At 54.2% G+C, this 9,922-nt stretch overlaps 1 protein-coding gene across 4 annotated transcripts in view; it reads left to right on the top strand.

Annotated features, from left to right (window-relative positions):
• The first annotated feature begins 3,261 nt into the window (after positions 1-3,261).
• Ap5z1 (adaptor related protein complex 5 subunit zeta 1) overlaps positions 3,262-9,922 on the top strand; it is a 14,775-nt gene continuing 8,114 nt past the window's right edge. The window contains exons 1-9 of one of the 4 annotated variants that reach the window (XM_028756093.1): positions 3,262-3,415; positions 5,384-5,518; positions 5,608-5,794; positions 6,211-6,355; positions 6,564-6,673; positions 7,395-7,560; positions 8,520-8,660; positions 8,803-8,840; positions 8,907-9,069. In XM_028756093.1, coding sequence (XP_028611926.1) covers positions 5,705-5,794; positions 6,211-6,355; positions 6,564-6,673; positions 7,395-7,560; positions 8,520-8,660; positions 8,803-8,840; positions 8,907-9,069 — 853 coding nt within the window. In that variant the 5' untranslated portion in view covers positions 3,262-3,415; positions 5,384-5,518; positions 5,608-5,704. Of the gene's footprint in view, positions 3,416-3,487; positions 3,687-4,072; positions 4,152-5,383; positions 5,519-5,607; positions 5,795-6,210; positions 6,356-6,563; positions 6,674-7,394; positions 7,561-8,519; positions 8,661-8,802; positions 8,841-8,906; positions 9,070-9,922 lie in introns of those variants that run through there. The other 3 variants (XM_028756091.1, XM_028756092.1, XM_028756094.1) reach the window with 3 other exon arrangements.

The raw sequence follows: 9,922 nt of genomic DNA, 5'->3' as shown, positions 1-9,922 counted from the left end.
TCTCTCTCTCTCTCTCTCTCTCTCTCTCTCTCTCTCTCTCTCTCTCTGTAAATACTTCACTCAGTGCTTCAGTCACACTAAAAAGCATCATGTGTGTTTCTGGGCTAAGCTGTCAAACACAGGCCGCCTAGGCCCCCAGGACCATGTCCCCGCAAGCCCTTGTCTGCACCCAGGCCCCACCTTGTGAGAGTTAGAGGGTTAGAAGAGCCTGCTGCTTTACCTCTGCAATCCTGCTCCTGTGACTACTCACAAGGTGGCTGGTGTGGAGGAACCTGGGCCCCAGGCACCCAAAAAGCCTGAGTGCAGACGTGGTTAGGCGTGTTCCACAACCCCTGGATGTGAAGCACCTGCCACCATTAGAGCAACCTCAGCACTGTCCCCTGAGTCCCTGGGACTGGCTGACCCTGTGAGAATGAGCTCAGTGCTCACGCTCTCTGTCCAGTATGTATCCAAATGGTACCTTGGCTTCTGAGTCTGAATTCGCTGGTTTAGAACTTTTGTTTTTAATTGGTAAAGCTGGGAATTCAAAAATCTAACATCTTCAGTTTGGTCCCCCTCTCCCATTTTCTCTTAACGTCCTTCGGGGAGGGGCGTTTGGGATCCCTGATAATACCTTAGCTTGATTCCTGGGCTGGGAAAAGGTGGTGGGGGCGGGAAGGGGTGACCCAAGCTGTTTCCAGGTCTCTCCTTGGATTCTGCTGTGTTCTTGGGGGGGCGGGCAGAGCTGTATACGTGTGAGGGAGGGGCTAAAGCCGATAGTGAGGTGGTTCTTTTTCTTAACTGAATGATAATTCTGTAAAAGTAACTGGGGGGAGGGTGTTCAGGGAGTATGTGTGTGTGTGTGTGCGTGTGAGAGCATGTGTGATTTTGTTTTGTTTCGTTTTTTACAGTGGCTGTCAAGTATTTTCATGATATGTTTAACACATAGTGCTTTAAAAGCAGTGGTACCCAATACATGGGAATCCGAGTTCCAGAGATGGGCGTGCCCCACCTCAGTGAGCAAAGGTCCCACTCTGGAGGGGTAAGAAAGGCCTGCGGACCCCACACCAAGCAGCAACACCTGGGCGTTCATTTCAAACGGGATACAGTATTTTTTTATAACAGAACCATCCTTTTTTTAAAAAAAAAAAGTTTTGACACCTGAATGTGATTTCTAACTATTATTAGACATTAATGTTTTAAAGGTATAACAAAGTAGACATTTCTACTTTCTTTCTCATTCATTTGAACTGTTCTTTTATCTATTCGGTTGTTGTATGTGGGCGGGGAAGCTCTGTTTTCTCCTCTTAGCATCTGTTTCTATAACCAGAAATAAAAATTATATATTAAAGAGATGTACCCAAGGGCATGAGTGGTCCCTGGGGGTGACTGACTGTGGAGGGCAGACAGACCAACCAAGGGCCCGGACACACACTCCTGGGCATGAGAGACCTGACCCCCAGGTGTTTCCAACATGGGAGGCAAATGACCGGGGATTCTTGTTTCCTTCCGTGCCTCCCAGGTGCCCAGTCCAAGAAGACGTAAGGTCAAGAAGAGTCCTGCAGGTGTCAGTGATCTGAAGACTGTTGGGTCCTCTGTCAGTCACCTGAGCTCCGAGCATACAGAGATGGTATACAGATGGCAAGAGCTAGCCCATCTCTCCCTGATGTTTGACACAGGTCCACCACCAGGCCAGGGTGTGTCTGCAGGTGCCTGTGTGTCCTAGTTACTTGCTGGTTGGTTTGAAGAGACACCATGGGTAAGGAAGTGGGGGGCGGCATTTAATTTGCAGCTCACCGTTCCAGAAGGTTAGAGTCTGTCATCACGGCAGGGAGCATGGCAGCAGACAGGCAGGCATGGGGTTGGAGCAGTAGCTGAGATTTTACATAACTGAGGCAGCAGCTACTGGACAGAGTGAGCTAACTGGAAATGCTTTGGGCACTTGACCGCAGGCCACACCTCCTAACCTTTCCCAAACAGTTCCACCACTGGGGTCAAAGCATTGAGTATATGAGCCCATGGGACCCGCTGTCATTCAAACCACCACCCCATGGCTGCCTCAGTGGCCCTGGGAGACACCCTGACACTCAGCCGGTGAGAAGCAACCCACTTCTCCCTTTTTCTGTGTACATGTTCTTTTTTTTTTTTTTTTTTTTTGGAGACAGGGTTTCTCTGTGTAGCTCCGGCTGTCCTGGAACTCACTATGTAGACCAGGCTGGCCTCGAACTCAGAAATCCGCCTGCCTCTGCCTCCCAAGTGCTGGGATTTGTGTACATGTTCTTGGGTGTGACTGCACATGTGTGTGCACCTGTGGGTACATTTGTATGGAGGCTGAGGACAACCTCAGCTGCTGTTCCTCAGGTGGCTCGTGTGCATGCGTGTGTGTGTGTGTGTGTGTGTGTGTTCACATGTAGAGGCATGGCATGCACTGGCCACAGGACACATGAGCATATCCCAGGACAACCTTCGGGTGCCCACCCTCACCATTACTTACACCATGTTTTCGACAGAATCTCTTTACCATTACATAAGCCAGGCTAGCTCCTCCTCTGGTCTCAGGAGAGTCCCCTGTCTCCTCCGTCTCCGCAGGTGCGCTGGGATTACAAATCCTTACACTATGTGGGTTGTGGTGACCCAAACTCAGCCTGCCAGGCCTGTGTGTGTGTCAATCACTTTCATGTAGTCAGTCATCTTTCTTGCCCTACCTCGCAAAGTAAGCTAGGGTGGCTGGCCGGCCAGCAAACCCCAGGGATACTCGGATCTCCACTTTCCCAGTGCTGGGATTACAAGTGTGGGCTTTATTTTCACACGACCTCCCAGGGATGGAACTCAGGTGCTCGCTTTACTAACTGAGCCATCTCCACTTCTGCCCGTTTCCTCTCTGAAGCCTCGCTTACGCTAGGTCATGGGCACTAGGTATTGACAAGAGCCAGAAAGACGCGGACCCAAGTGTCTCTGCCACCGTGACACTCCTCAGTCTACTATCAGTTTCCTTTTTCTGTGTGTGAGTAGGCACCCTCCCTCCAACCCAAATAGGTGAATGGTGCCAAGGCCTCATCTCAAAACCCAAGGCTAAGCAAGACACCCTGTATTTTTGCAGTAGAGTGCCTGAATTTATAAAAACGTGTCTGCCACACAGCTTTTGCTAAGGATGTTGTCTACCACCAAGTCAGGCCCCCAGCCCCTCACTGGGGTAAATCTAGGCTAGTGCTAAACTATGTGCCTAGCCTCTCCATGCCTAGAGTCTACCGTTCCGGGATCAAAGGAAACTGTTCCGGGGCCAGGAGCTCTGGGCTCCAAGGACCACGGTTCCAGGGCTCCCTGGCTGCTGGCTGACGTGGATAGCTGCCTCGGAGCTGGCTGGGAATCGGCTTCTATACTGCAACACTTTGGCCAAGGCCCCCGCCCCGCCCACCTGCCGCGGGACCGGAAGCTGGTCAGTCCTTTGCGGGGTTCCCCCCTCTACCCCCGCGTGGTGTGGCACCGGAAGCCGGCCACTAGCGCTTCAGATTCTCCCACGTGACGCAGCCAGGATGTGGGAGGGAGGTGCTAGGGGTAGGAGGTGGGGCGAAGCCGGACAGCCCGGTCACATGATGTGTCATGTGACGCGATCCCGGAAGTCCACGGCAAGGCTACGGGCGCCGGTGGGCTTGGAGCTGTGGCGGCATGTTCTCGGCGGGCGCAGAAAGTCTGCTGCACCAGGCCAGGTCTGCCGATCTGGGGCCGGGGCCACGGGTATAAGCCGAAGCCGGGGAGGAGCGGGGAGGCGGTGGTCCCGCTGCGGGGCTCGGGTCCCCGTGTGGCGCCGGGTCCCGGGCTCGGGGCGGCCTGCGTGGAGTGTGGGGCTCACAATCCAGCTAAGGAATCCTCCCCATCGTGTCTGGGGCCATGCTAGTGCTGGCCCTGCACTGAGCGTCTAGGTCGCGCCTTCCTTCCCAACTAGCCAGTCCAAGACTTGATGGTACGTGATTCAACGAAGGAAACGACTACCAGAAGCCCAGACCTGATGCATTTCGTAAACTTAAAAAGCAAACGGACACATCTGGATTCTGAGCTGGGCCACTCGTGGGGAAAGAGTAGAATGGATAAAGTCTCTGGCATCTTCCGGAACTAGAGCCCGAAAGAGTTAAAAGACTGGAGTCTGCGAACAAGACAGAACTCCGAAGATATAAGTAAATACGCATGCCACCGAGCCTGATTCCCTCGAGGTCCCTCCCCCTGGGGACCTCGGGGAGAAATGAGAAAATCAACTCCCGAAAGTTGTCTTCGGCTCTCCACTCAAGCACCCCAACATGTACATAAAAAAATGTAACAAATTGAAGAAGGAGAAGAAGAAAAGACAGATCTCTTAAGATATATTAGGAAAATGGTTGGTGACCCAGCCACACTCTGCCCAAGGACCCACGGCCTTCCTTGTCCTCTGTAGCGAGTGGATACTTTCCATTTTAAAGCAGTGTATTACATGGGGACTTTCTCGTGCCAAACACTCAGTCCCAGAGTATTTGATTTAGGCCAGTGACATACTGTATCAGGCTTACCTTACACTCTGCTGTAATCTTCCCTCTTCAGTACAGAAGGGTCACACTGCCCTTCTCACAGGCTCACTGAAGCAAGCTTAAAAGGCAGCTTTCAGCCAGGCAGTGGTGGCACACACCTTTAATCCCAGCACTTGGGAGGCAGAGGCAGGCAGATTTCTGAGTTCGAGGCCAGCCTGGTCTACAGAGTGAGTTCCAGGACAGCCTGGGCTATACAAAGAAACCCTGTCTCGAAAAACAAAAAAATGAAAAAAAGGCAGCTTTTAGTAGGTGTGAGTGCAGGAGCTCAGAGTACTTCCTTATTATGTGTAAGGCCCTGGGGGGAGGGGGATCCCTGCAGAGTTGGGCACATAATACACCTTGGGAAGATAAGGAAGGGGGCTAAAGAGTTTGAATCTGGGCTATGTAGTAAGTTCAAGGCTAGCCAACCTGGGCTACATAGCAAGATTCTCTAAGGGAGGGAGAGAGACAACATGATCTAAATATTCTTGACTTTTGAAAGACTCATAAAACCTTTTACTGGCACGTGGAAGTTGAGGCAGGAGGATTGCTGCAAGCTCCAGGCGAGCCTGAGCTACTGAGTGAGCCCCTGTCTCAAAGAGAAAAAAACCACCTTGAAACAGTGTTTTCTTTTTGCCATTGAAGCAACAGAACAAAGCTATATGCCTCACCATTAGGGGGTATCACTAGGAAACTGGGGGTGCTGCATCTCAGTTCCAGGGAAGGAACCTGTCTGTACCCCAGTTCCTATAGATTCACCCCGGGCACTGTGAGCCTGGGTGACTACTCCCTGCCTTCTCTGTGCTGCTTAGGGACAGTCCCCCGCTGGGGATGTGGCTTAGCAGCACTGTGGTCTCTTCCTTCCCTAGGGAGATCCAGAATGAGGAGTTACAGCGTTTCTGTTCCCGGGTCACTAAGCTGCTGCAGGAAGCTCCAGGGCCAGCCACCGTGGATGCCCTGCAGAGACTCTTTCTCATCGTCTCAGCCACCAAGTACCCCCGGCGGTGAGTGTGGATCCCTGTGCATCCACCAGACAGGTCCCAGCCAGTTTTCCTGGGACACCAGTGTAATTGACATGGGTCTCACCTTGCAGGCTGGAGAAGACATGTGTGGACCTGTTGCAGACCACTCTCTGTTTGCCCACCAGCCCTGAGCAGCTCCATGTCCTCTGTGCTGCTATCTTGAGAGAGATGTCACCTTTTAATGACCTGGCCCTGTCCTGTGATCACACCCAAAACACCCGGCAGCTCAGCCTTGTGGCCTCTGTGCTCTTGGCCCAGGTAATGCAATTGCCACCATTGGGAGTGGGGTAGGGAGTGAGTGGCATCTGTTTCTGGTGGTTTTGGGGGTCTCAGGAGCACAGCAAGCTGGTTTGTGTCCCTCCGTGTACCCATGTGCTACAGGGACCCAGTCAGCTCGGTGCCCATTCCCTTGGGTTGTCTAATGACTATCTCAAGTGTGCATAGCCCCCTGCCCTCTCCTGTCTCGTACACACACACACACCAGGTCTCTGTTGATAGCTAACTCTGACTTCAGAGCCTGGGCTGCCCGTGTGATACTGCTGACCATCAGGCCCCCACACTCAAAGACCGACTGTAGTGTACTTTCCAGACACTCTGGGGATTGAGCTCAGGGCCTTGAGCTGGTAAAGCACTCCCTTTACGAACTGAACCATGCTCCCTGTCCTGCTTTGAAGGGAGACAGAAAAGGAGAGATCGGACGTGTGAGCCAGCGCATCTTCAAGATCCTGGAGAACCGGCAGCCTGAGGGGCCCAGTGTCAGGCCCCTCCTCCCCATCCTGTCCAAGGTCATTGGCCTTGCCCCAGGCATCCTCATGGAAGGTACGAGAGCTTTCCGAAAAGCCTCCTTGACTGCTTTCCAAGTTGGCTGTGGTGGAGGGAGGGTGAGCTGTCTGGAGAACCCTGCATAGCTTGCCAGATTGCAGCCATGGTTTGGGGTTCTGTTGAGCCCCAATTTCTCTTGAACAAACTCAGCACTGCCTGGGAGTCTGGGCATTTAACCCCCACTGTACCCCTCCTCCTCCTACAGACCAGACCAACCTGCTCAACAGAAGGCTGGTAGACTGGCTTCGCTACGCCAGCATCCAGCAAGGGCTTCCATATTCAGGGGGCTTCTTCTCGACACCCAGGGCCCGGCAGGTGAGTCCCCACTGCCTCAGGATCCCGGGAGTTGAAATCACAAAAGCTCCATCACAAGCTGGGTCTGTGGTTCAGTTGGTAGAGCTCTTGCCTAGCATGTATGGGGCCCTTGGCTCAAGCCTCAGAACCACATAGACACTGAGCCTAGTGGTAGATCCTGAAATGGCCGTGCACATCTGTAAAGCTGGGACATACCTGGAATCCCAGAACCGAGGAGGCAGAAGCAGGAGTATCAGGATTTCAGAGCCATCCTTGGTTACAATGTAGCAAGTTTAAGCAAATTTAAGGACCTGAGATCATGTCACACAAACAAAACCAACCCTACTCTCTTCTCAGAGAGCTCACTCTCTGACCCACACATGGGTGCCACACATAGCCAGCCTCACCAGGCGGGTTCCTGTGGCTGCTGCCTGTCCTTCCTCTTGGTTCCAGTGAGGCCTCTCATTGGTGTCTCCTCTTCAGAGTGGATGGGCGCCCTGGGATGGGGGTGGGCACTTTGAGTCCTAAGCTTGTGTGGCTCCTGCTTGGTGCCTGCAGAACACTGCATGACATATGTCTGCATGGAGTCAGTATCGTGTGTCTCTAGGTCTTGGTGTAGACCTGCCTGGCTCGAGGATGTGCATGCATCCTGCAGTACAGCCTTGGGAGGCATGTACTGCAGGCTTCTGCGTAGTTTAGGAGTCCAGCGACCTCATCTCCAGCCCTGTCCTTCCTCCCACAGCCCGGTCCCATCACTGAGGTGGATGGAGCAGTGGCTTCTGACTTTTTCACAGTACTCTCCACGGGCCAGCACTTCACGGAGGACCAGTGGGTGAACACGCAGGCCTTCTCCATGCTGCGGAAATGGCTGCACAGTGGCCCCGAGGGGCCTGGCAGTCCAGATGCAGGTGCACCCGGGGTGGGACAGGGAGCACAAGTACACTGTGGCTTGGGGGCAGGTAGAGAGGGTGGCCAGGAGGCACCTGTGGCCTACACTATAGCCTAGATGCACACCACAGGTGTCCTTAGGCCAGGCAAGGCGTGTGGTGAGTTTGGAGGTCAGCAACAAGGCTCACTGACCCCAGGAAGAACCGAAACCACAGGCCAGTACCATTTGTAGGTGTACCAGTGTCTCTACAAAGTGTTCTAAGTATTCCCAGAGAGCCAGACGGATCGTCCGAGGCAGTATTCCCAGGCCCGTCTGATTTCGCCCCATCTGCAGACTCGGATTATAGACAGACTGAGCTGCTCATGGTGGTGTGTGGTGTGAACCCAGCACTTAGGAGCTGAAGGCAGGAGGATCAGGGCTTCAAGGGCACTCTCAGCTACATAGTTGGAAGACAGCCTGGGTTATAACCAGGCCGTGTTGAGACCCTATCTCAAAAACAACAAAAAACAACACAAAGTACAGTGATACCTACCATGCTAGCTGACACTGTAGACTCTGAGGCAGGAGGATTTAAGTTTTGAGATCAGCCTCAACTACATAGCAAGACCTTGTTTTGTTTTTAAGATTTATTTATTTTATGTATATTAGTACACTGTTGCAGTCTTCAGACACATCAGAAGGGGACATTGGACCCCATTACAGATGGTTGTGAGCCACCATGTGGGTGCTGGGAATTGAACTCAGGACCTCTGGAAGAGCAGTGAGTACTCTAAACCACTGAGCCATCTCTCCAGCCCAAGACCTTGTTTTAATACACTAAAAACAAAACAGAAAAACCAATCAGCAGCCCAGACAGATGTGTGCACCTGGCACTGGGTGACAGCAGCCTCATACTTTTGAACACTGGGAGGCTGCCAGAGCATGTCCCATGCCAATCTGCCATCCACACGGACGTCAAGCTGTCCTTTTCGCTTACAGATGACAAGTCAGAGCTGGAGGGCTCCACCCTGTCTGTACTCTCTGCGGCTTCCACTGCCAGCCGACTGCTGCCCCCTCGGGAGCGGCTGAGGGAGGTGGCCTTCGAGTACTGCCAGCGCCTGTTGGAGCAGAGTAACCGGAGTGAGTCCCCAGGCTACCGACACCTGGCCCCAGCCCACACTGCCCTCCAGGGTGGTCTCTTGTCAAGTGACTGCTCACGGCTGCCACCACTTAGGCGGCCTTGTGGGGCTGTTTGGAGACAAGCCAGCTCTCTCTGTTCCAGGAGCGCTGAGGAAGGGGGACTCGGACCTACAGAAAGCTGTAAGTAGCCGCAGGGTAGCCGGGGCGGTGCTGCCCGGACTGTGACACAGCTCGGTGTCCCTGCAGTGCCTGGTGGAAGCTGTGCAGCTGCTGGACGTGCTGTGCCGGCAGGACCCCTCCTTCCTGTACCGCACCCTCTCCTGCCTGAAGGCCTTGCACAGGAGGCTGGGCGAAGACCCAGGCAGTGAGCGGGCACTGGTGCCTCTTGCCCAGTTCTTCCTGAACCATGGTGAGTCTGGGTGCATGGGAAGCAGACCACACAGAGCAGGTTCTTCTAGACACTTAGAGGCTGTCACATTTATATTTTGTTTATTCGTAGTGCTGGTCATGGAACCTAGGTCCTTCACATACTAGTCAAGTGCTCTACCACTGAGCCACGCCCCAGCCCCTCACTGGGGGATTCTAGGCAGGGGCTCTACCACTGAGCCACACCCCAGCCCCTCACTAGGGGATTCTAGGCAGGGGCTCTACCACTGAGCCACACCCCAGCCCCTCACTGGGGGATTCTAGGCAGAGGCTCTACCACTGAGCCACACCCCAGCTCCTCACTGAGAGATTCTAGGCAGGGGCTCTACCACTGAGCCCCCTCCCTGGGGGATTCTAGGCAGGTGCTCTACCACTGAGCCACACCCCAGCCCCTCACTGGGGGACTCTAGGCAGGGGCTCTACCACTGAGCCACACCCCAGCTCCTCACTGGGGGATTCTAGGCAGGGGCTCTACCACTGAGCCACACCCCAGCCCCTCACTGGGGGATTCTAGGCAGGGGATCTACCACTGAGCCCCCTCCCTGGGGGATTCTAGGCAGGTGCTCTACCACTGAGCCACACCCCCAGCCCCTCACTGTGGGATTCTAGGCAGGGGCTCTACCACTGAGCCACACCCCAGCCCCTCACTAGGGGGTTCTAGGCAGGTGCTCTACCACTGAGCCACACCCCAGCCCCTCACTGGGGGATTCTAGGCAGGGGCTCTACCACTGAGCCCCCTCCCTGGGGGATTCTAGGCAGGTGCTCTACCACTGAGCCACACCCCAAGCCCCTCACTGGGGGATTCTAGGCAGGGGCTCTACCACTGAGCCACACCC

This window comes from Grammomys surdaster, unplaced genomic scaffold, assembly GCF_004785775.1.
Source record: "Grammomys surdaster isolate TR1022 unplaced genomic scaffold, NIH_TR_1.0 126109, whole genome shotgun sequence".
Lineage (NCBI taxonomy): Eukaryota > Metazoa > Chordata > Mammalia > Rodentia > Muridae > Grammomys > Grammomys surdaster.
The sequence above is the reverse complement of the archived record's forward strand: the minus strand, read 5'-3'. Positions and strand labels throughout refer to the sequence as shown.